The following is a 27,148-nucleotide window of genomic DNA, read 5'->3' as shown; positions in this document are numbered from 1 at the left end:
AGAATGATGTTTGTTGAGTTTTGTGAACATCGGTCCAGATTTAGATATAGCTCCGATATATAGTTTCGTCCGATTTCATGGAAATGTCCCTACATATCTTTCGATTTGCACGCAATTTGGTATAGCGTACTGAATTGAGCATAGAATGCTGTGTGTTTAGTTTCGTGAAAATCGGTTCAGATTTTGATACAGCTCTCATATATATTTTCCTTCGATTTTAAGTAAAGTGTGCACTAAAGACCCACAGTTTGTACGATTGACATATAATTTTGTTGAAATCGATTAAGATAAGATATAGCTCCCATATGTATGTTCGTTGGAGTTTAGGTAAATGTTGCACCGGTTGACACGAAATGTATCAGTTCAACACCCAAAGTGGTAAAGAGTATCAAAAGTCGGCCCTGCCTGACTTTACTACTTTCCTTACGGGTTCAGTTTTTTTTTTTTTTTTTTTTTTTTTTTGAGATTTTGGTTTTTCATTTGGTGGCAATTTTTTCTACCAAAACCACCAATATCGGTAAATTTTTAAGTGCAGCTCCCATATAAATGTTCCGAAGTGGCTGTAATTTGACATCCCCAATTTCTAAATGATAAACGACTTCTATGGTTAACATTGGATGTAATTTGCTATTATGGGTTATTGATTGGTGAAAAAAATCTCTTGCGAAAATGTTCAATATGGGACCCTGACTTTCATGTAGTCATATTTTTATATGACGGTTCTAGACGCATTTTCCAAAGGAGGTGTCTATAATTTGTTACTCCAATTTTTCAATTCAGGTCTATGTACTTAAGGAACTCTCATTTAAAAGTAAAACCCATTAACAGTAGGTTTTATATATCTCTCATATAATGCCCTAACCATGGAGGAGAGTATAAAAGGTCCGACCTTAACTAAATTGTTTTTGACAAAAACTAGTTTTTAATTCTTACTAAATCCCATATTGAAATGTTCTCAATTATAGGATTTCGTCAACTGTAGACTATAGGAAGTAGTATTCCCCGTCCTTCTGAAGACGTACAAAATGCAATTGTTTTATATGTCGATGTAAAGCTAAAATCTTCCTTCCATCATGATCAGCATTCTACTATTCCTCTAACCGATCCAGTTTTTACACACTTCCTCTGGAAACTGGCACTCAAAATGTTGTAATTAACTGTTAATTTCTCACAGCCTTTTTTCCTATGAAGCTACGTATTTGTTGCACTGCACACCGTCTAAAGTCGGGCTTGCCGGCTACTGGGTTAAGGCTTACAGGGCCAGATGCAATCGGCCAGCAATTTGAGAACCTAGTTCTTACTACGAAGTTAATTAAATGTATATCGGTAAAGTTTCTTAGTCTCTGCCTATGGCGTTAACACGATGTTTTTGGGATTTGCCGACGAATTTTGTATATTGCTGAGATGAATTGTAAAAAAGTTAATTGCATGAGTCTGTGACGTATTTCGACCAGGAATATGATTAATTTTATAGAGGTTACTACAATATCTTCAAATGCTGAATTCTTCTACTATTCGTTAATGGAAACAATACTTTTTTCCGATGGTATGGTTGTCTGAATTCAGTATCCACTCAAAAAATGATTTTGTTATTGTTTTTTTCATTCTGTTGCCAATAAGAATAATGTACTTAATTTTTGAAAATAGTTACGCCTGTAGATAACCATTGTCAAATACGTTAGTGGAAACGAGACTTTGTTACTTGATGTGATAAAAATCTTTTCTGTCACAAAAATCCATGTAAAATTATTAATTATAAGGAGTAATTTATATTGGGTTTGTCACACCTACGCCTCGAAATATACGACAGATACAATTTACAATAACAAAGGCCCCCCATATAAAGGTACTGCCCGATTTCAGATATTTTGAAAGCCCACATTATGCTGGAAGGTATAATAAATTTTGGAAAATATATATTTTTCCCCAGATCGGTTTTAATTTTTTTTTGTGGATGTGTGTGAAATTCGTTAATGGAAACAAGACTTTTTGGTTTAACTCCTTTAAGATAATTTTCCGCTTTCATTGATTCCTGAAATGGGAAAAAAATACAATTAATATATTTTTTAATTCAATAAAATACTATGTTATCAATTAAGACGAAATTAAATTTAATTCCTTGGATAGGCAATTTATCATAGACAATGAATGATTTCCAATTCCATGACAATTGAAATCTGAATTTTGTATTTTGTTTTCTCAAGGGAAAAGAACACCTTGGCAGCATATTCAAATCATGAAAATGTCGGTCCATCCGAACTAAATTAAGCATTTATTTCAGAAAAAATTAAATTAAAAATTAAAATCATGCTAACACTATTTCCCGACTTGTTTAGTTATGTATGTAAAATTATTTAATGTAAACAAGACTTTTTTTATTTTTTCCAAGGGAATCCTTTTTCTATCTTCATTATTCCTGCAAAAATATTTTATTAATAATTTAATAAAATAATTTAACATTGATTATGCAAAAAAATAATTATTTTAAATAATATTTATATTATTATTGTGTTATATCTAAAATTCGTTAATGGAAAAAATACTTTTTTGTTCTACTCCTTTGAGATAATTTTCCGCCTTCTTTCATATCTGAAATGAGAAAAATTATAATTAATATTTTTTTTAATTATATAAAATACAATACTATCAATTAAGACAAAAAAATTAAAATTTCTTAGACCGACAATTTATCATATGGACACAATGAATGATTTACTACAATTCCATGACAATTAAAATCTGCATCAATCAAAATGTATTTTAAATAGATTTCCTTGTGCCATGTGCTATAATTCATAATATCATCTATGCGTTAAAAAAAAACAATAAATAATACCTTTTTAAACAAAGAAATAAAATAAATTTTCCCCCAAACTGGTTAATGATCCACCCTAGTATATTATACAGCCCACACATGTATGTATAGAGCAGCCACATGAATGAAAAGTAGAAAAAAACTTAATTATTTTATGAATGCACCTGGATAACAGAGATCCATTTGTTTGTAGTCCCTGCTGGTTCGTTGTCGTTGAAACCCCAACTGTTATTGTTGTTGCCATTTTATTGTTCATAATTATATTCATTGGATTTTTATCTTTTCTTCTGTGTGTGTGTGTGCTTTATTTTCATTTTACTGCCTATTTGCCAGCCTTTATCTCTGTTGTTCTCTCTCTTGTGGTAAATTTATCTCTTGCCATACAAATTTCCATGCCATTCAGTCTAACGGCTATCCAATAAACTTCGAGTAAAATCAGAAGCGTGTCACCACAAATGCCGCTCAGTTATTATTATTTTGATTAGTGGATCTAGATTTTTTGTGTTTGTTTTTTTTATATTCGAAATAAACCACGAGCAAATGATTATTTGGTTTTGATGATTGAGTGATGATAACAAAAAATGAAATGTGACTAAATATATATTTGTTTGGAAATAATGTGTAATCAAAAAAATATTATCGGGAAAATATAGCAAATAATCGGAAAAGTGGAAAACAAAACGTGGCCTTAATCACTTCCGAATCGAATTATAATGAGAATATTTTTTCTAACAAATTATTTTAGTAGCTGATGTAAAAACAACTTTTCAAAACCCATAACCAAATATCTGTGATAAAAACTATATTTGAAAAATTTGTGCAAAAAAGTGAGGTTATAAGCCAATGTTTATTTCATATTTGACATTGGATGAACAGACCATTGGCCAGGAACTAAGCAAATTGAAAACATTTAAAATGGCCACGACACCATCAGCACTAACTACCAGCACAACAACAACATCAGCCACGGCTGCTTTAATTATAACAACAACAAAAACAATGACAAATATGTCAACCCAAACGAGCAGCCGTGATTTCTATACCAGCATCACCACCACTCTGAAGAGTAGCGGAATTAATAACAGTAGCAACCACAACAGCAACAACAATAATGCCAATAATCACAATTTAAACTCCAAGGAAACGAACGACAAAAGCAATAACGGCTACAACAACAACAATAATCAACAAAATAACAGTATAGCAAACATGGCTCTTGCCAGCCAGGGTAACACGACCAGTGCCACCACTACTACCACAAGTATTTGCATTACCTATTGCAGTAGCAGTAACAGTGATTCGGCCTCCAGCAGCAGCAGCAGTAGTAGTAGCAGCGGCAGCAGCACAACCAGCAGTGATAGTCATTCCGATATTTTTAATCTGGACAATTTATTGCTGTGTATGCAGGATGAAACCGATGAGGATGGCCTCTCCAGCTATGAAGACAGTGACATTGCCGATCAGCCAAAAGAACAACATAACAATAGTAACGAGGAGCAGCAGAAAAGGCACAACTGTCAGCATCATCATCATCACCGGCACCATCATCATCATCACCACCACCACCATCGTCATGGCCATCACCATAATCATCATACCAATCCCTTGGAAACATCTGATGACAATGGCAATACTACATGTGATTCGGTATTCAGTGATGATTATTCACCAGCCACACCACCTGCCTTGCATTCAGATTCCGAAATTGAACGTCGTAGCAATACTAAATCACCCTCGCCATCTCCGGCTGCGCTGTATGCAACGAATTCAAATGATTTGTTGACGCGACAATTTCGCCGCTCCTCAATTGGTATGCAAAGGAAGACGGCATTTCGTCAAAGGAAATTAGATTCCTTGAGTGCCATGAGACGTCAGCGGTAAGTGTTAGGAATTTATTTTTTGCAAAGCTTGGGAATTACTTTTATATTTATTAAATTTGTTTTTATTGTGTGATGCATACTTTTAGGAGCATTATATACGATATATATTTTAAAATTCGTTAATGGAAACCAGACTTTTTTTGTTTGATCCGCAACATAACTTTTCGGTCTTCAGTGAGCCTGAAATGAGAAAAATATATAATTACGTTATTTTTGTACAAATTAATTTATTGTTAAATTTAATGTGTGGTGTGTGCTTTTAGGCGCATTATAATAGAAAGAAGTGTGGAAAATTCGTTAATGGAAACAATACTTTTTTGGTTTGCTCCGCTATGATAATTTTCGGTCTTTAGAAATGCTGAAATGAGAAAAAAAACTATAATCAATATATTCTTTTAATTCAATAAAATACATTGCCGTCAATTAAAACCAGCCCTGACTATTTTTCCAATAGTGACAATGAAAAATTTTCAAATCCATGACAGTTAAAATATGAATCAATCTAAGAGTATTTTTATAGATTTCCTTGACATGCCATGAGAGTCCATACGTTTAATTATTCGCTCTTTTCTATAAACAGCCCACATTTATGGAGCCATGTGAATGAAAATAAAAAAAAGTAATTATTTTCTGAATGCTTCTGGATGACAGAGATCCATTTTTTGTGAATATCTTCATATTTATTAACAAATTTTAATGTGTGGTGCATACTTTTAGGCGCACAATGATATCATATGATTATATCACAAGTTAAATATAACACACTTTGGCAATATTGTGACAGCATATTGGCTAATTGTAAATTTCAATCTTTTAGCAATGTGTGGTGTATACTTTTAGGCCGATAACAAGTATATTCGACTTCTTCACTATTCACATAGCGAACATGGATTTTCTTATAATAAATAAAGTGAATTTCTAGCTCGGGGTCTCTTGTGTAAATAAATGAGTTTTTAGTTGAAAAAACTTTTTATATTTTTCAGGCATCTTTATAGTAGTAGATTTTTATAACCTACACAACTATTTTGTCAGTGTATTATGGCTTTGTGCAGCCCCAAAAGTTTGTAACGCCCACCTTTATGTCTTTGGTCTTAGACCCACCTTTAAGTATACCAATCGTCATATCTCGACTTAGCTGAGTCGATTTAGACATGTGTGTCCGTATGTCCATTATAATTTGTAAACACGATACAGGCCACGGTTATAGACCAATCTTCACGAAATTTTGCATATAGGATGGGTTCTGGCCAATGAATACCCCTATTGTTTTTGGTGAAGATTGGTTAATATTTGGGGGATGAAATGGACCAAAAACCTTATTTTTGTCTGATTTTCTGGTCCATCCAGAGACCGCAATTATAGCCCGAAAATCGAAATTTTACATGGAGAAGGGGATCGGGCCAAAGAAGAGGCATGTCTGTTAATCTTTATCAAAACAGGCATGCCTCTTCTTTGGCCCGATCCCCTTCTCCATTTAAAATTTCGATTTTCGGTCATTATTTAGCTGGTCAAATAGACCCTGACTTTTGTGTGAAATATGACAAAATTTGTATTCTATAGCGTACAGAGTTACCCCTGATGAACATAGACCCGAGAAGTTGATGTGGGAGTTACATGAAATTCCAGGTGTGGTCAAAAACAAAGCCTATAATTTTCGGTGATGTTCAGATTAAAATTTGGGATGGAGTGGACCGAAAACTTATTTTTTTTTTTTGTGTTTTTGTAGTCGATATATAGGTGACAATTATAAGCCGAACATCACATCACAACCCACGGTGAAGGGAATCTGGAAAAGTATAGAAGCGCTATACTGAATATTAGTAATATTGGGAAAATATGTATATGCTGTTGACCCTAAATAAACATCAGAGAAAGTTAGAGTTCAGTGGTAGTTGTGTAGATGGTTTAAATAATATTTTTCAGGCACCTCTTCAGGTATCGATTTTTTAATGAATATTGATCCAGCATCTTATTAGGCGTTGATTTTTTAAAGAATATTTTTTGTATGTAGGTATTATTCTTTCATAGATCAAATCTCTAATGATTGAAAACCACACTTTCTGATTTTAATTTTTCTTTTCCTATAGAATTATTATTCTATTTAAAATCAACCTGATTTTGGCAGAAAGATTTTTTTCTGTAGTAAAATCCGACTCTTATTACTGAGTAATATTCATTGTTTAAAAGTTGTTGGAGATGAAATTTGTATACCCTCTACCATGAGTTAAACAGTTCCAAACACCTAGAACCGATCGGAACTTTTATATTGGCTAGGCCAGGAGAAAACAACACCATACTAACGACACTCAGGTTGGAAAACGTGGACAACATATAAAAAACCATTCTTAAGGACACTTTGTCCTGCAATCCGGACAAGAAGGCAGAGAAGATTCCCCCATTGTGTTAATGTGATTGATTCGTATGCTGAGGAAGGGTTGAATAATATTTCGAACTTGTATCGAACGATAAATTTAATATTAACTCCAACTTATGGTGGAGGTTTAATCAGTCCTTAGTCTAAAAAAAACCATAGCTATTGTTCTTCTGAAGAAAAAAAAAATAGCCTTCAGTGATTGACATTTATTCTTAATCACACAAATCGGCTTGCTTGTTTTTAAAAATAAAAAAGTATTTTAATCTGCGGTTTATCCTGCAACAATGTATGTGAGTTGGCTTATATCATAATAATACATTTTTTGTAGAAAAACATCGACACACTCTTCTTTTATTTACAAAATGTGTAAAGGACTTTGAGATTACAACATAAAGAAATTACAATTTAAGGAGAAGTTGTATGTTAAATTTTGCTGAGAAAAGAATTTATAAAAAATGGTTCGTAACGTCTATAATGGTAAATACTTTAAATGAAAAAAAAATAATTCAATATTTATGTGAGAAAAATTGAAAATGGTAGACCTTTGAAAAAATATTTTTTGGAAAATCGCCGATTTTTTACCAAGATAAAAAATAAGGAAGATCTTCACCGATTGGCATTATCCTAGTTCATACGATAGTTATACACTCACAGAGAAACGTGTAAAAATTTGCAATCGATTGGGTTAATAGTTTTTGAGTTGTCGTGCCCGCCATTCACAAAAAAAAATGTTTAGAGAAAAACGCGTTTAAAGTTTGAGAAGCCCTTCAGCCGTCACATGATGCTGACACAATAAATCGGCTATATCTTCAAGAGTTCTTGAGATTTTCACTTGCAAATTTGTAGGGACATTCTTTAATTAGCGTAGATTCGAATTATATAATTTTTGACCCCGAGAATGTGTGGGGTCCCCTTAAAAATCCTCTGTTCGTAGTGTCCTTTGTAAAATATTCTTTTAAAAATCTTCGCCTTGTAGAATACTAGAAAAAAATTCACGCTTTGCAGAGTCGTTGAAAAATATCCATTTAGAAATCCTCGGCTTGTAGAGTCCTTTAAAAAATATTTTTTTTTTAAATCCTCGCCCTGTAGAAAGCTTGAAAAAATATTCTTTTAAAAATCCTCGCGTTGTAGAGTCTCTGGACAAATATTCATTTAGAAATCTACGCCGTTAAGATTTCTTGAAAAAATATTCTTTTAAAAATCGTGGCAAAATATCATGGAAAAATATTCCTTAAAAACCCATATAGCCCTTAAAAATATTCTTTTAAATATCTACGTCTCCCTATAGTCTTGAGAAATATTATTTCAAATATTCACGCCTCATTTTAATTTTTCAAAATCCAGAGTCCTTCAAATAAAAAATATTCTTTTAAAAATTCAGGCAATATAAAAAAATCCAGGCATAACAAATTAGGCATCCTCTTTTACAAAATGAAAATCGAACACAACATTACATTTATTTGTAAATATATGTTTATTTTTCTCTGTTTTTTTTTTTTTTTTTTTTTTGTTATTTTGTATTCTTATATGCCTACATGGATAATCGGATATAAAGTTATTTTTTGTGTTATGTTCATGGAAATCGTTAGCATTGTCCTTTTCAGGTTTCTGTGGTTATTCTTAGAAAAACACAAAATAATAATGTTTTTTGAATCAGATTTATATATTATAAGCTATAATAGGATGGGGATATATGTTATAAAATGAGGCTATAAGAATACAAACAAGTGACTTTTCTTGTGCTGTGACAGGTTTATTTTTAGTACATACATAAATATGCAATAAAAACCAACATTTTTGTAACATATTCCTAGAAATTTCAAATACATATATACCTACAAAAATTATAAATATACAATTGCAGAAATGTAAAATTTACTGACTTTGACAGTGGTTCAAAATAATTAAAATACGACAAAATTTTACAAAATTTTAAATTTACTAAAATTTGAAATATAAATACAAATTATAGGTGTCGTATAAGTAATGACATGACTTATACGCCATGGTTTTAAACTGTATACAATTAAAATTTAAACTCATCTCTTCTCTTCAGAGTATTTTATTAATAAAGTATAATTTTATTTTGTTTCGTCTTTGCAGAAGAACTGGTCCATCCCTCGGTACCCGAAGACCCATACGCATTGTACCCGATTGGACGGAAAATGCCATCCAGGGAGAACATTATTGGAAGCCAACCTCCGTATCGGGTGATCTATGCTGCCTCAATGATGAATGCATTGTAAGTATTTCATTACAAGATAAAACAAAACCAGTAAGCGGAGCAGTATAGTCGGACGGAGCCGACCATACGATACCCTACGCAACTACCACGGAACTCTAACTATCTGTGGATTTTTATTCCGAGCCTGGGCAATATCTCGTGATGGTTGCACCCTCTTGGCCGATTAGAGGTCAACGGGACCATTTCCTTACATTGACATATTTTCCGAATATTACTAATATTCAGTAAAGTCCTTCTAATTACTTATAGAGATTCCCTGTTGTGTTGTGATGTTCGGCTTATAATTATAGATTGAATCGAAAAAAAAAAACACAAAAAATAAGTTTTCGGTCCACTTCATCCGAATATTATTATCTGATCATCACCGAAAAATATAGGTGTTGTACTTGACCATAACTGGAACCTCATGAAACATTTCAAATATCTGAATACGTAAGCACCTGTAAATAAATTTACGTGTAACTCCCACATCCAAGTACATACGACAATATGATTGGTATCAATTTAAAGGCCAACCACTCCTCTTGAATATACTATCAACTTCACGGCTCAATGTCCTTCAGGAGTAAATATATACGCCATAGAATACAAATTTTGTCATTTTTCACACAAAAGTCAGGGTCCATTTGATTTGTATCGTGTTTACAAATTATAATGGACAGACGGACGGACGGACACACATGTCTAGATCGACTCAACTAGTCGAGATATGACGATCGGTATACCTAAAGGTGGGTCTAGGACCAATATTTCGCGGCGCTACAAATTTTTGGGGCTGCACAAAACTATAATACGCTGACAACGCCTTGTAGAGCCCTTAAAAAATATTTATTAAAAAATAAACGCCTTGTAGAGCCCTTAAAAAATATTTATTAAAAAATCCACGCCTTAAAGAGTCCTTGAAAAAATATTCTTTAGAAATCCATGCCTTGTAGAGTTCTTGAAAAAAATATTCTTTTGAGATACCTTAAATATTTCAAAAATTCCTATTTTTTCTTATGAATCACAAATCATGAATGGTCTCTGAACTTGTCAATCCACAATTTGATGGACCATAAATAAATATTTTCATTTTTTAATATTTTTGTTTTCGAAAATGATTTAAGAATTCATTAATATCGATAAATACCACACACCAAAAACAATGTCTGATAATTGATATTGTTGATCTTAAAGACCGCAAGAGAGGGAAACACAACAATTACTCATCACTTCAATATGGTGTTTTCAAAAACCAATAACAACAATTTGACCAGCAGACAAATGACAAATGAAATCAATCAATCAATCAGTCAACAAAAGAAAATTGTAGACTTAACGCCTTGTAATCTGAACAAATGCCTCGCTGTCTGGCAATTCGGAATTTCTTTCAATAATTAATCCTTAAAAGTTTCGGATTTGTTTAAAAATGTTTCAGTTAATAATTTTAATTTTATATTATGTAGATATTCAATGGTGTAAGGGAATAAAAAGTCGCAGTTAAATCCACTTAAGACTCCACATTTAATCTTATTTTTTTGCAAACAAATTATTATTCATCATACGTCACGATAACCATTAACATTGAGTATTCTCAATTTAGCAACAAGTATACGCACTCAATGCTAATGCTATTAATAATAATCATACGTCCTCAAGTCATAAAATTTATATTTTTAAATTTAATGGAAATTCCCTGGCTAAATATCGATTTTTTATTACACGCATATATTTAAATTTAGATTTTATAGATGCCTATAAATTTAGCATCGATGCTATAAATTTTATATTTAGATTATATGAAATTGCTTATCGAAATGCCTTGTAATAATTATGTTATGCATTTTTGGAATTACATGGTCATAAATACAAAGAAAAAATCAAAATTATGACGAGGATGAATTTTGAGTAGGCTTTGTAGAAAGCATGGATTTTTTAAAGAATATTTTTTTATTAAAGTCCTTTACAACGCGTGGATTTTTTAAAACTATTTTTCCAGTCATTTATAAGTCGTGGATTTTTTAAAGAATATTTTTTCAAGGGACATTTCAGGCGTAGCAATTTTAAAGAATATTTTTTCAAAGGGACATTTTAGGCGTAGAATTTTTAAAGAATATTTTTTGAAAGGCTGTACAAGGCGTGGATTTTTAAAGAATATTTTTTGAAAGGCTTTACAAGGCGTGGATTTTTTAAAGAATATTTTTTGAAAGGCTTTACAAGGCGTGGATTTTTTAAAGAATATTTTTTGAAAGGCTTTACAAGGCGTGGATTTTTAAAGAATATTTTTTGAAAGGCTTTACAAGGCGTGGACTTTTAAAGAATATTTTTTGAAAGGCTTTACAAGGCGTGGATTTTTAAAGAATATTTTTTGAAAGGCTTTACAAGGCGTGGATTTTTTAAAGAATATTTTTTGAAAGGCTTTACAAGGCGTGGATTTTTTAAAGAATATTTTTTGAAAGGCTTTACAAGGCGTGGATTTTTTAAAGAATATTTTTTGAAAGGCTTTACAAGGCGTGGATTTTTTAAAGAATATTTTTTGAAAGGCTTTACAAGGCGTGGATTTTTTAAAGAATATTTTTTGAAAGGCTTTACAAGGCGTGGATTTTTTAAAGAATATTTTTTGAAAGGCTTTACAAGGCGTGGATTTTTAAAGAATATTTTTTGAAAGGCTTTACAAGGCGTGGACTTTTAAAGAATATTTTTTGAAAGGCTTTACAAGGCGTGGATTTTTAAAGAATATTTTTTGAAAGGCTTTACAAGGCGTGGATTTTTTAAAGAATATTTTTTGAAAGGCTTTACAAGGCGTGGATTTTTTAAAGAATATTTTTTGAAAGGCTTTACAAGGCGTGGATTTTTTAAAGAATATTTTTTGAAAGGCTTTACAAGGCGTGGATTTTTTAAAGAATATTTTTTGAAAGGCTTTACAAGGCGTGGATTTTTTAAAGAATATTTTTTGAAAGGCTTTACAAGGCGTGGATTTTTTAAAGAATATTTTTTGAAAGGCTTTACAAGGCGTGGATTTTTTAAAGAATATTTTTTGAAAGGCTTTACAAGGCGTGGATTTTTTAAAGAATATTTTTTGAAAGGCTTTACAAGGCGTGGATTTTTTAAAGAATATTTTTTGAAAGGCTTTACAAGGCGTGGATTTTTTAAAGAATTTTTTTCAAGAACCATTTTAGGCGGGGATTTTTTAAATAATTTTTTTCAAGAACCATTTTAGGCGGGGATTTTTTAAATAATTTTTTTCAAGAACCATTTTAGGCGGGGATTTTTTAAATAATTTTTTTCAAGAACCATTTTAGGCGTGGGGTTTTTAAAGAATTTTTTTCAAGAACCATTTTAGGCGGGGATTTTTTAAATAATTTTTTTCAAGAACCATTTTAGGCGGGGATTTTTTAAATAATTTTATTTCAAGAACCATTTTAGGCGGGGATTTTTTAAATAATTTTTTTCAAGAACCATTTTAGGCGGGGATTTTTTAAAGAACCATTTTAGGCGTGGGTTTTTAAAGAATTTTTTTCAAGAACCATTTTAGGCGGGGATTTTTTTAAAGAATTTTTTTTCAAGGACCATTTCTTTAAAGAATATTTTTTAAAGGACCATTTCTTTAAAGAATATTTTTTAAAGGACCATTTAAGGCGTGGATTGTTGAAAGGAATATTTTTTCAAGGACCATCCAAGGCGTGGATTGTTGAAAGGAATATTTTTTCAAGGACCATCCAAGGCGTGGATTTTCAAGTCCTTTACCATGCGTGGATTTTTAAGTCCTTTACAAGAGGTCCTTTACCAGGCGTGGGTTTTCAAGTCCTTTAAGGCGTGGATTTTTTTCAACTCCTTTACAAGGGGTCCTTTACCAGGCGTGGGTTTTCAAGTCCTTTACAAGGCGTGAACTTAAAAAAAAATCAACTCCATTACAAGGCGTGCACTTTTTAAAAAAAATTGTTCAACTCCTTTGCAAGGCGTGGATCTTTTAAAAAATATTTTTTGCTAGGCGTGGATCTTTTAAAAAATATTTTTTTAACTCCTTGGGGATTTTTTTAATTTTATTTAATTTTTATAATTTTCTTAATTCAATTTTTGAACTAATTACACATTTTTCAATATTTCTTTTTCGTCTTTTGCAGAAAAGTGGACAACGCATGAAGTGCTCGGCATGCCAATTAATTGCGCATCAAAATTGCATTCCATTTGTTAATGAAAAGACTAACTTAGCTTGTAAGCCAACGTATCGGGATGTCGGTGTACGACAATACAGGGAACAATCGGTGACCCATCATCATTGGGTGCATCGCAAAATGGAGAAGGGCAAATGTAAACAGTGTGGAAAGGTAAGTGATTTTCAAAATGATTTTTTCAATTTCATTTGCTTAAGGAAAATGTTTTCGAAATCAAAAGAAGAAGGTTAAAAATTAATGATTTTTTTTCAAGACAATTCAAAATTTTTTAAATTTTGTTTTAATATAAAATATTTTTTGAATTGATTTAATTTTTTTCCTTAAAAAGGGAAAAAATTAAAATACCATATCAAAAAAATTACATCATTTATATTATATGGCCCATGAGGGGATCGAACCCGCGACCTTCGCGTTATTAGCACGACGCTCTAACCAACTGAGCTAATGGGCCACACACAAACAACCACACCGCCACGGTAGACAAGCACACAAGCAACCATACACATACATATATCACACACATGTGCTAACACTAGTCGAGACATCAACCCCCAAAACAACCTACCTCACACAAAATGTTTTGTTGGGTTATTTTGACCCATTGGACGATGGATTCTATTTTTAGTCAAATGTTGTTTTTTTATCACCACTTCACAAATACTTGGCGAGACGTATGTGTGAATGTCATACAGACCGTGTGTCTGTCAGCCGGTATGTTAGCATACTTATCCGTCAAACTATTGTGCTAAAAATAACGCTTTCTTTCTTGTTGGGCAAGGTAAAGGAGGGAGGTTGTTGGTTCCTCTTTGACACATTCATGTTTACATTTCTTCTTTGTTGTTGCAAAACAAAAACATTAGTTTCTTTTGATGGCACACTTGGTGTTTTTTTTAGTAGAAATCAATAAACTATGAAGGAGAATTGGAAGAGAACAGAAGAGGATGAAAATGCAAATTTCAACAGAAAAACTAAACAATGCTCCCACTTGGTTTTGATGAAAGGGGTGATTTGTTTACAGGGAAAAATGATTAGGTCCACCTGAGGACTTTTTCTATAAAAAAAATTTGCGTGGGATTCCCTGAGAACTTTTTATAGAAAAAAGTTTGCTCAGGCCTCCTTGAGGACATTTTTCTAAAGAAAAAAATTGCTCTGTCTCCGCTGAGTATTTTTTTAGGCCCTTGAAAACTTTCTTCTATAGGAAAAAATTGCTCAGGCCCACCTGAGGACTTTTTTCTATAGAAAAAAATTGCTCAGGCCCACCTGAGGACTTTTTTCTATAGAAAAAAATTGCTCAGGCCCACCTGAGGACTTTTTTCTATAGAAAAAATTGCTCAGGCCCACATGAGGACTTTTTTCTATAGAAAAAAATTACTCAGGCCCACTGGTGGACTTTTTTGTATAAAAAAATTGCACAGTCTTTTGAGGACTTTTTTTCTATAGAAAAAAATTGCTCAGACCCACCTGAGGACTTTTTTTCTATAGAAAAAAATTGCTTAGGCCCACCTGTGGACTTTTTTGTATAGAAAAAAATTGCTTAGGCCCACCTGTGGACTTTTTTTGTATAGAAAAAAAATTATTAGGCCCACCTGATGATTTTTTTCTATAGAAAAGATTGCTCAGGTCCACCTGAGGACTTTTTTCTATTGAAAAAAATTGCTCAGGCCCACCTGATGACTTTTTTCTATTGAAAAAAATTGCTCAGGCCCACCTGAGGACTTTTTTCTATAGGAAAAAATTGCTCAGGCCCACCTGAGGACTTTTTTTCTATAGGAAAAAATTGCTCAGGCCCACCTGAGGACTTTTTTCTATAGGAAAAAAATTGCTCAGGCCCACCAGAGGACTTTTTTCTATAGGAAAAAAATTGCTCAGGCCCACCTAAGGACTTTTTTCTATAGGAAAAAAATTGCTCAGGCCCACCTAAGAATTTTTTTCAATAGGAAAAAATTGCTCAGGCCCACCTGAGGACTTTTTTCTTTAGGAAAAAATGTCTCAGGCCCACCTGAGGACTTTTTTCTTTAGGAAAAAATGTCTCAGGCCCACCTGAGGACTTTTTTCTTTAGGAAAAGAATTGATCAGGCCCACCTGAGGACTAGATTTCTATTGAAAAAAATGGTTCAGTCCCCCGTGAGGACAGATTTCTATGTAGAAAAATATGCTCAGGCCCTCCGAAGACTTTTTCCTTAGAAAAAGTAGCTCTGGCACACCTGAGAATTGTATAGAAAAACATTTCAAAGGACTTTGTATATATAAAAAATTGTTCAGACCACACATAAGGACTATTTTCTGTAGACCAAATTTTCGGAGGATTTTTTGTATAGAAAAAGTAAAAATGTGTTCAATCCACGGAGGACTTTTTTCATATTGATGACAAAACTGCAAATTTAAAGTAATTTTATCAGAAGACCAATGGTACGTATATGTGTGGACATCACTTATACGTCCAGGTAGAAATAGATTTTCATTTACATTGGAAGAAACTGCTCTGATTTCTCAAACTGTGAATGCAGAGGACTTATTTTCTACAATCCAACATTTTCTGAGCACACTTCTCTGTAGAAGAAATTTTTCAGTCAACTGAGGACTTTGTTTTTGTAAAAAAAAGAGCTCCGAGAATTTGGGAAAAAATTAGGACTTCATTTCGTTAAAAAATTGAACTAAGTTTTGGGATTTTTTTTAATAAATTAATTTTTCTTATATCCCGTAAAGGTTTTTGAACCTTTAAATCCCCCTTGTGAAATATATCTGGGATTTATTAGATATTTTAAGCTCTTCTCACTCTTGAAAACTAATTTCTAAGTTATTTTAAAATTCCCGTTTTTTATATCGAATTCTCATAAGTATCGTTAACCAAAGCAAAACCATAACATCCTTGCTCTAGAATCCGGAATGTGAGAAGCAAAAAAGAAAAACTGTCATGAAAATATATAAAAATCTCAATGAAAACTTAATGGCAATTCAAATAGAAAAAAGTACGAAATGACAAAATCCTAGTTTCTTGTGCAATCCTCCAACAACTTCTCTTCCTCATGCAGCAGGAAAGTTCGAACTCAAACCAAACATTCACTAAGTAAGCACTTTTTATAGTTTTTACCGCAAAATGAGATGAAACTGGAATTTGAAAAGAGAACGCTGCAGTTTTCTTGTCGTATTTTTCTTCATCGTTTTTGTTGTCATTCTTTGAGTTGGAAACTGGAAAGTGTGAAATCCTTGGAGCATTGGTAAATGCCACTAAAATCATGTACCTGCTGCACTCACATTAACTCGTATACGATATTGGGTCGCGGGGTGTGCACTGTAATCGAAGCGCAAATGTCGTAAATAAGGGGATTTGTGGGTATTTGTAAAACTTTAAATGTTGGAAAATACGATGGTAAATGCTGCTGATGTTGAATTTGTTGATGTTGAATGTTGTATGTATTTGGAAAATTGATTTCGATGTTAATATGGAAAGGAGAGATCGAAAGTGAAACATTTTCATTTTTTTCTTTAAAAAATTAAAAAAATGAAAGAAAATATACGGAACGTTTTTTGAAAGTTATTTTTTAATTCGAAAAACGGTTTGCTTCAAAATAAGCGTTTATGTATCTTGTATATGGAGACGTATTAGTATTGAAAACAACTCTTTCTATAGAAAAAATCCGCAGGTAATTGAAAAATATTTTTAAATCACTTAGAACACAACATTTTCTATAGAACAAATCCGCAGGTAATTGAAATAGTTGTCTTCTACGGAAATTTTTCTTTTCTTATTTATTTATGTATCGAAAATGTCCCCAGTCACCGATCATTTTTCTATAGAAGAAAATCTTTGAAGACTAAATATCTCCTCATACTTAATACCGTATCCTTTTCAGTATTCAACCATTGATTCTAATTGTTCGCATACATTCCGCGTGGATCTTGTATTTCACTGATAAGTATTTCAATTTGGTGTATCGTCCAAAAATAATCACCATAGACTAAGGATTATTATCCTCAACAGCAGTAGTAGTACCAATAGTAGCTAAATAGTGCACAACATCCATAGATTAAATCCTTGGCGTATAAACTTCAAGATGTGTGCAGGATGCACATTCTGCAAATGATATGGAGGGGAGCAAATGACATCACACAAGATATTGACTTAAGTTAGCTTCTTGAACATATGTATGTGTCGGTGTGCGGGTGTGTTTGCGGAATAACTATGAATGTCAATTGGAGGAGAATGATCCTTCCTCTACTTCTACTTCATCCTCTTCTCTCCATCTAAGAAATATATTCATGTGTATATTTCCTTTAAGTAAATTTTAAGTACGTAGTCCATTCCATTTCTGTTGGCATGTTGCTGGTTTCCTTGAGTATTCCCCAATCTCAATGCAATGTATTCGCATTGTGATTAAGAAACTAATTTATAGTTGGGATTATTATCGTTTGAACACAATTCATTTATGAATATTTTCTAGAGATTTACTTAAGTCCGTTTGGTCAGTCTTCTAAAATGCTGATGCAATTAAATGCAGCTGGGATTTTTTGTTTACAAATGCTGGAATAATAAAAGGAAAACAATGTTGCCCTGGTGACGTATGAGTAGTGACGATACTAATACGCTCTGAATATTTTTAAATTTGTTTTGTAAAGAATTACTCAGATCACTGAGGACTAATATTTTTCTATTAAAAATAGGCCAGGTCCGTTTATGACTTTTTGTAAAAAAAAGACAAAATGCTTAGCCCAGAAGTTTACAAAAATGTTTCTGGCCTTAAAGGCTTTTTTTATAGAAAAAATTATCTCTGGCCTCCTGATGACTTTATTTCTATACAGGAAATTGCTCTGGACCTCAGAGGACTCTCATTGAGGACATTTGTCTATACCTGAGACTTTGCTATAGGAAACATTTGCTCAAGCCTTTTCTATAGGAAAAAATTTCTCAGACCTCGTGAAGACTTTCTTCTATAGGAAAAAAATTGCTCAGGCCACCTGAGGACTTTTTTCTATAGGAAAACATTGCTCAGGCCACCTGAGGACTTTTTTCTATAGGAAAACATTGCTCAGGTCACCTGAGGACTTTTTTCTATAGGAAAACATTGCTCAGGTCACCTGAGGACTTTTTTCTATAGGAAAACATTTGCTCAAGCCACCTGAGGACTTTTTTCTATAGAAAAAAATTGCTCAGTCCACTTGTGGACTTTTTCTATAGGAAAAAAATTTGCTCAGGCCACCTGAGTACTTTTTTCTATAGGAAAAAATTTTCTCAGGCCACCTGAGGACTTTTTTCTATAGGAAAAAATTTGCTCAGGCCACCTGAGGACTTTTTTCTATAGGAAAACATTGCTCAGGCCACCTGAGGACTTTTTTCTATAAGAAAACATTTGCTCAAGCCACCTGAGGACTTTTTTCTATAGAAAAAAATTGCTCAGTCCACTTGTGGACTTTTTCTATAGGAAAAAAATTTGCTCAGGCCACCTGAGTACTTTCTTCTATAGGAAAAAATTTTCTCAGGCCACCTGAGGACTTTTTTCTATAGGAAAAAAAATTGTTCAGGCCTCCTAAGGACTTTTTCTATAGGAAAAAAATCTGGCTTTTTGCTAGAGAAGACTTTACTCAGGCCATCTGAGGACTTTTTTCTATAGGCAAAAAATCTTCTCAGGCCTCCTGAGGACTTTTTTCTATAGGCAAAAAATCTTCTCAGGCCTCCTGAGGACTTTTTTTTTTTTTGCTCAGGCCTCATGAGGACTTTTTTCTATAAAAAAAATTGCTCAGGCCTCCTGAGGACTTTTTTCTATAAGAAAAAAATTGCTCAGGCCTCCTGAGGACTTTTTTCAATAAGAAAAAATTGCTCAGGCCTCCAGAGGACTTTTTTCTATAGAAAAAAAATTGCTCAGGCCTCTTAAAGTCTTTTTTCTATAAAAAAAAAATTGCTCAAGCCTCCTGAGCTTCCTGTGTTGAAAACTTTTATCTATGGGAAAATTTTTGCTCAGGTTTTCTATAGGAAAAAATTAGGACTGAGTAAATTTGTTCCTTTTATATTACAACAACAAATACAACGATGCGTATTAGTAATCATAATAATGGTAGTTGACATTGTGACGTATGATTATTACACATTGTCGCAATTCCATTAAGTATACGATATGCTCTCAAATAAGATTGTAATAATATTTTATTAGTGGATTAAGACTAAAGACAAGAAGTATTCGTTTTTCATCTGCAACTTCATAAAATTTATAGCACTCTATCAAGAAAATGAATCCTTCTTAGATATGTCCAACAATGAATGATGCATGAATTGTATTCTTCACTCCTTACACTCATAAAATAAAATCATCATAAAGTTGTTATTTTACATCAGAATTTTATCACAATACAATGTATAAATAGAAGATATATCTCAGTATTGGTGGGAGTGTGTCTGTAATCATTTTACAAAGATTTCGAAATACTTACGCACTCAAATCACAATAACTGGGGTTCACACCCGCACATTTTGTCTGGGATTTCACAAGTGGTTTTCACACAAACCAAGAAAAAATCGAATGAAAACTGTTTACGCAGTTTTCGTCGTCAACTCCCAGAAGTGTTTATGTTTCATCTCATAGAGAGAGAGAGGAAGTGTAGGATAGAGATAGTGAAGTGATACAATTCTCTGAAGGACATTTCTTGTTATTTTATTACCATTGGATGGATGCATCACGTATCGAATCAGTTCAACTTTGTTGCGCTCACATGTACACACACCGACACACATATCCGCATCACCATCACGTCGTCATCGTCATCATCTTTGGAATCCAACTGATGTCAGTAGTGGTTAACTCATGTCAGATTTCATTCTTGACAAGGACACAAAATCATTTTGTTTTATTTATTATCCTTTTTCTGGTTTTGATTTCGAAAACATACTGCAAAAATATTGAATTTCAGATTTTTTTGTTCGAGTTTCTTATTAAATTACAATCTTCTTTTGTTGTTGTTGTAGTTTTATGAAAAAAATATTTTTCTTTTTTTTGCAGGCTGTGCAAGGCAAACTTTTTGGTTCAAAGGAAATTGTTGCATTATCCTGTGCCTGGTGTCATGAGGTCTATCACAATAAGGAATCATGTTTTAATCAATCGAAAATTGGTGAAGAATGTAAAATGGGTAAGTACGAAAATGCCAATTGAAAATGATTTAATTAGAAGACCAGGGTACGTATAAGTAACAATAAAACGTATACGTCCTGGTGGTTAATGGAAATCAATTTAATATTTTCTACGATATCGGGAATATAGAAAAAAATGGCTACCAAAGGAATTTTTTGAAATTGAAAAAAATTACATTGGCAACTAAATGGCTTTTTCAATTATTACAAATATTAATTTGTCCGCCATGACTTTTTCCTATAGAAACAAAAGTCCGCTGACCCCCAGAGGACTTTTTACTTTTTTCTACAGAAAAAATTTTCTGGCCACCAGAGGACTTTTATCTATAGAACAAAATTTTCTCAGGCCCCTCCTAAGGACATTTTTCAGCATGGAAAAACATTTGCTCCGGCCATTAATGAATTTTTCCTGTATAGCAAAAAATGCCACCTTTGAGGACTTTTTTCGTATAGGAAAAAATGCTCAGGCTCTCCGGAGGACATTTTTCCGTATTGGAAAAAAATTGCTCAGGCTCGCCGGAGGACATTTTTCCGTATAGGAAAAAATTGTTCAGGATCGCCTGAGGACATTTTTCCGTATAGGAAAAAATTGATCAGGCTAGCCTGAGGACATTTTTCCATATAGGAAAGAATTGCTCAGGCCTCCCTGAGGACATTGTTCTCAGGCTCCCCCAGAGGACTTTTTTCCATATAGGAAAGAATAACTCAAGCCTCCTGAGGATATTTTTTCGTATAGGAAAGAAATTGCTCAGGCCTCCCTGAGGAATCTTTCCATATGGGAAAAAAATTCTGAGTATTTTCTTTGCATATAGAAAATAATTTGCTCTTAGGGCTATTTTTCCGCATACGAAAAAAAATTATCAGAACTCACTGGAGTCTTTATCCTTTACACAAGCCACTGAGGACTATTTTTCGTATAAAAAAATAATTTAATTAGAGGACTAGAGTACGTATAAGTATTGACAACACTCATATGTCAAGGTGGTACACCCGGACTATTTTTTTTTTCGTATGGAAAAATGTTCCCAAGTCCCCCTGATGTCTTTTTAAAGTATATTGTTCAGGCTCCCCCGGAGGACCTTTTTCCGTATAGAAAAAAATTGTTGAGGGGGCCTGAGGACATTTTTCCGTGTAGTTCAAAAATGCTCAGGCCCACCTGATGACTTTTTTTCTGTATAGGAAAAAATTGCTGAAAACTTTGTTTAAGTATAGAAAATAATTTGTTCTGGCCCCTGAAGACTATTTATCCGTATAGGAAACAGTTTGATCAGGCCCCACTGGAGTCTTTATTCAGTATAGGAAAAAATACACAAACCACTGAGGACTGTGTAATCCGTATAAGTATTGAAAACACTTATACGTCAAGGTGATTCACAAATATAAATTTATCATTTGCTTTAAACAAAAAACTTTTAAGTAGAAAAAAACCTGTGTATTTATTATGTTTTTTTGCTCAAAACTGTAATTTCATCTCCAGACATTAAGTCTTACATCTAGAGAATGCATGAAGAATATCCACCGCCTTTTGTGGGTCTTCTATTTATTTTATTTTACTAGAACTTTTGGAATTCTATTGAATCTCTGCCTGCAGTCTTTCATATTCTTAGGCTTTCTGGAACTGTTTTGAAAGGAATTGGGTTCTTAATGTAATTCTTTATACCTAGACCTTATTTAGATGATTTTTTAAATATTTTCTTTATATGGATCATCTTATAGAAGGTTTTAATAACAGGAAATCTATCTTCAGTGGACCTATAGTGGACCTATATATTTATTCATCAATAAACCTACAAAAAAATCTATCATTTAAAACTATTTTTTTTATATATTTCCATGTGGTACATAATTGCGTATAAGTACTGACAAACATTATACGCCACCTGGGTGTATATTAATGTTCATCATACATTTCAAATTAATCCTTAGGAGTAATTTAAATTTCTCTCCCAGTAACTAACCGATTTTACAAAATTTCAGGTATCTCTTTATCTAAAATTGAAAATATCCTTTTGTCCTTTATTAATAATTAGAAATTCAAGTGCATGGGTTTTTGTTGTTTCAATGAAACATCAGAAGTAATTAATGTGCTGCAATTAATTGCATTTTCATCGACCCAAAGAAGAAGTGATATATAGCAAATATGAATTTCTATTAAAATCATCTAACCGTAGACATATTATGCATGATTAAGTTACTTCATGGTCTTGTCAGGACAAACAGAACACAGAGATAAATTCTCAAAATGTGGGGGAAAAAGGACATTCGTAGTAACAAAGACAAATGTCCAGTCCAACTGACAGTGACATGCAAACATTTCATTTTTAACTTTCCGATGGCATTTGACAATGGCATCAGCATCAGTAAGAAATTTATTTATCTGTACGTTTGCCTGACCCAAGATAGCAGTAGTTGAAGAAGACGAGACGAAGCATAAATTACTACACTAATGTCTTTACATTTGTAATGTGATCATTTAAAGGATATTATGTGTCAAAGGAATACTCATCAAAGACGAAAGACAAAGTTTTTGGGAAGGTTATAAAAAGGCCATTCGATTTTTGGGCAAGTAATTTTAATAATGAATATTGTCACACATCGTTTTGAATCGTAAGAAGCTTATTTGTTTGGAATTTGTAATAGAATTTTATTAACAAATTTTAGTAATGAGATATTGTTGTTGTTGTCATTTGTGCCTATGCGTGTAATAAAACTTATTTATATTATCTATACAAAGATGTGAAAAGTTTAGAAACTACATGGAAATGTATAATTGTAAATTAGAAAATTTGAGGTTAACCATTGGGGCGTATGAGTGCCGACACTAATCATACGCAACCTGTATTGCTGATAGTATTTTTTTATATTTGATAAGTTTTTAATTATGAGATTATCAAAAATATATCGTCTTGATATTTAATTTATTTTTTTATAAATATAGTGCTCGAAGGACTAAGCGAGTCGTCAAAAAGATAAGCAATTTGTTATATGAAAACTAGTACTCAATAATCCAATAGGAAAAAATAGTGTTTAAAAAAATGAGAAAAAATTTTCTAGAATGAAACTTCCTTCAGAGCTCAGTAAAAAATACATCAGTTGATGAATAGATTTTTATAGAAGTCTCCAAGGTCTGATTAATTTTTTATTACAAGAACAAACTTCTTCCTTCTTTAGAATTCCAGAAGTTGTAGCCTCTTATAGAGCTGTATTTTTTCTGGTTTGGCTTCTAATTCTCGGTTTTAAAATGATACGACATGTACCGTCGATTATTCATTCTACTTGTAACTGTAGTCTGAGACTTTTACCTGTTGTATCCAAAGTGAATATAAGGTTAGATGAGTTGTCTCCATGAAGAAACATCAACGGCATGCGATTGACAGACTTCGCGGCAGCAAAAAACAGGGTAGTTAGCAGCACCAGAATCAAGCATATCTCCTGTTCAAGCAACAAGAAATCACATTGATCATGTTATGATAGACGGTAGGCCTTCGTCCAGTGTTTTAGACGTTCGATCGATACGAGCAACGAATATCGATTCGGAATATTACATTGTGGCAGACAAGGTTCGTACCCCTCTTAATGTAGCAACAAAGGCACGATCTAATGTAACACGGAAACTCTATGTCGATAAGCTGCAATCACAACAGATAGCAGAAGCATACTCCGCTCAACTTACCCACTTGCTTGACGAAAGCACTTCTTGTCCCGATAATAATAATAATCCCTACAGACTGCTGCAAAAGCAACACTTGTATACCAAAAACCACCATCAAGAAACACGTGGTACGATCAGGAGTGTCGTAATGCTACGATGCCGAAAAACGCAGCGTATAGGGCAACACTGCAGACAGTAGCATGGAGAATTATCGGGAAAAGAGGAGAGAGGAGAAACGTATTTTCAGAAAAATTAAGAAAGAACAAGAAAAACGTGAGCGTGAGAAAATCGAGATGTACAGAAGTCAAAATGAAGTCCGGAAAATTTTCCAACGAGTAAAACACCAAATCGAAGGCTTTGGCGCAGGCACATCATCCTGTAGATATGAAGATGGAAACCTGGTGACAGATGCAGGTAACGTGCTGAGGATCTGGAAGGAGCATTTTGAAAAGTTTCTGGTATCAAATAGTGGCGGTGAAGAAGATACCCCAGAACCAATAAGAGATGACGGTATAGAGTGTATACCATCGAGCCAAGATGAGATCTGAAGAATAATAAAGCAGCAAGTGCCGATGGATTACCAGCCGAACTATTCAAGACCGGTGGTCAGATGCTAATAGGAGCATGCACCAGCTCATTTTTACAATTTGGCTAGAAGAATGCATGTCCAATGATTGGAACCTCAGCATCCTGTGTCCCATGTACAAAAAAGGAGACAAGACGATATGTGCCAACTACAGAGGAATAAGTCTCCTCCCCATTGCATATAAAGTGCTATCCAGCGTGATGTGTGAACGACTGAAGCCAATGATCAATGATATTATTGGACCAAACTAATGCGACTTCAGGCTTGACAAATCCACCATCGACCAGATTATTACTCTGCACCAGATACTGGAAAACCCACCACGAAAAATACATCGGCACATTCCACCTATTCGTCGACTATAAAGCCGCATTCTACGTTCTATGTCTACGTTCGGCATTCCTGCAAAATTAATACGCCTATGCACGATAACTTTAACTGGTACAATGTCAGCAGTTTAAGTCGGAAAGGACACCTCGGAGCCCTTCAATACCGAACGAGTATTCAGACATGGTGAAAGTTTGTCGTGTGACCTGTTCAACATCCTGCTGCCAATGGTCATACGAGATGCAAATGTGAACAGAAATGGCACTCTGGAAACCAAACATAATGATGGAGTCTACCAAAGTGGGACTGTGGCAGAAAATGGCGAAAAGACCAAGCTGAAGGTATTAGCGCGCAAGACGTCCAGTAGACTCGGACCAACTGTGGAACTTGAAAACTACTGCTTCTAGGAAGTGAACGATTTTAACTACCTCGGTACCGCCATAAACAAAACTAATAACATCAGCTGTGAAATCCGGAGGAGAATAGTGTTGGGCAACCGGATGCTACTATGGTCTGAGTAAGCAACTCAAAAGCAAGGCCACCTCTCGCCAGACCAAACTCACGAAGACACTGATATTGCACGTGCTGTTGTATGGATCTGAAGCATTGGTACTTGCGCAAGCAGATGAGGCAGCTCTTGGAGTGTTTGGGAGACAAATTTTTAGATCTGTGGACCGATCTGCATCGATGGTGAATATTGCCGTCGAATAAACCATGAGCTATACAATCTATTCTCAGACATCGACATAGTCAGACGAATCGAGATGCAGCGACTACATTGACTAGGTCATCTTGTGAGAATGGATGAAGATACCCCAGCTCAAAAGGCATATAAAATCGAGCCAAGTGATAGTTCACGCAGAAGGGGAGGACCACTAATCCGATGGAAAGATCAAGTAGAAGACAACATCTCGGAAAATGGTCTTTCAAATTGGATAAGATGCGCACAAGACCGACGCGCCTTCGAATATAAACTCGACTTATGGAACAACCGTTCTGTCAAAAGCCAGCTAAGTAAGTAAGAGTAGGATCGAATTCCTTGCTCATTTGAAATAGAATTCTATCCTATCTTTTCCGCATCTGGACCTTTCACTCCACATTATGAAGATTTTATAATTTATAATTTGATTGAAAAATCTTAATGAATATTTTACCAAAAATACAGATACGTATTATTAATATTAATGTGGTAAAGCATGGTGTATTATTTGTGTTGTAAGTCATACGCAACAAGGTACCTTTACATTTTTAGACTACAAATTATCAAAAATTGTTTTTATAAGATGAATTGGTTTTTTTTTCTTAAGTAATCATGATTTTAACCTGTCTTCACTTAATAACAGTACAATCTTGGGATTTAAAATAAAAAAAAGTCTTAAATGGAAATCGCTTCACCAAAATATCGATACGTATAATCAAATTTAATAGGGAAGCAGGTGACGTATGAATTGTTTTATGAATCATACGCCACAAGAAAATATAAAAAGCAATCTAGAAAGTTTACAAAAATAGTTTATAGAATTTATCGGTATAAATTAAAAAAGGACCCCTTTTTACTTTAGAAATTTTCCAGAAGCTCTTGAACAATTTATCGAAGTATATTCAAATTAGGCACACTTTTTTTGGCTTTGGAAATTGTCCAGAAGTTCTTACATGCATGAATTAAAAATTACACATTTTTTGTTGGAGATTTTGTTGGAGAATAAATAGCAATTTTCAAAAGAATCCATAAATATTTCAACAAAACACCGACACATATAATCGATATTAATGAGGAAACAGGTGGCGTATGATTTCTGTTACAAGTCATACGCACCAGCGGACTTCAAATAAATTAAAATGTTATTTGTATAGCGATATTAATACATTTGTAAGATTTTAAAAATATCTTTTGGAAAAATCCGTAGCAATTATTTTGTCTTTGATTTCATATTTAAGAGGCTTTTTAAAGTCAATTTGTTAATGCACATAGTTCTCTATACGTAGAATATCCTTGGA

At 33.4% G+C, this 27,148-nt stretch overlaps 2 protein-coding genes and 1 non-coding gene across 3 annotated transcripts in view; 2 read left to right on the top strand and 1 right to left on the bottom strand.

The window, feature by feature from the left end:
• LOC133332525 (farnesol dehydrogenase-like) overlaps positions 1 to 27,148 on the top strand; it is a 428,435-nt gene that overhangs the window by 209,054 nt on the left and 192,233 nt on the right. The gene's annotated exons all lie outside the window — the stretch shown is intronic.
• Positions 1 to 27,148, top strand: part of LOC133332514 (eye-specific diacylglycerol kinase) — a gene marked incomplete at both ends in the record, with an annotated part of 149,838 nt that overhangs the window by 95,534 nt on the left and 27,156 nt on the right. The window contains 3 exons of the mRNA XM_061540915.1: positions 9,173 to 9,311; positions 13,418 to 13,621; positions 20,458 to 20,584. Coding sequence (XP_061396899.1) covers positions 9,173 to 9,311; positions 13,418 to 13,621; positions 20,458 to 20,584 — 470 coding nt within the window. The remainder of the gene's footprint in view (positions 1 to 9,172; positions 9,312 to 13,417; positions 13,622 to 20,457; positions 20,585 to 27,148) is intronic.
• On the bottom strand, positions 13,846 to 13,919 carry Trnai-aau (transfer RNA isoleucine (anticodon AAU)). Its single transcript has one exon. It is a non-coding gene; the product is annotated as a tRNA-Ile (tRNA).

This window comes from Musca vetustissima, unplaced genomic scaffold, assembly GCF_032173495.1.
Source record: "Musca vetustissima isolate MV318-11 ecotype Yass unplaced genomic scaffold, APGP_CSIRO_Mvet_v1 utg21637, whole genome shotgun sequence".
NCBI classification, from domain to species: Eukaryota; Metazoa; Arthropoda; class Insecta; order Diptera; family Muscidae; genus Musca; species Musca vetustissima.
This window is presented reverse-complemented; position numbering and strand designations above follow the sequence as displayed.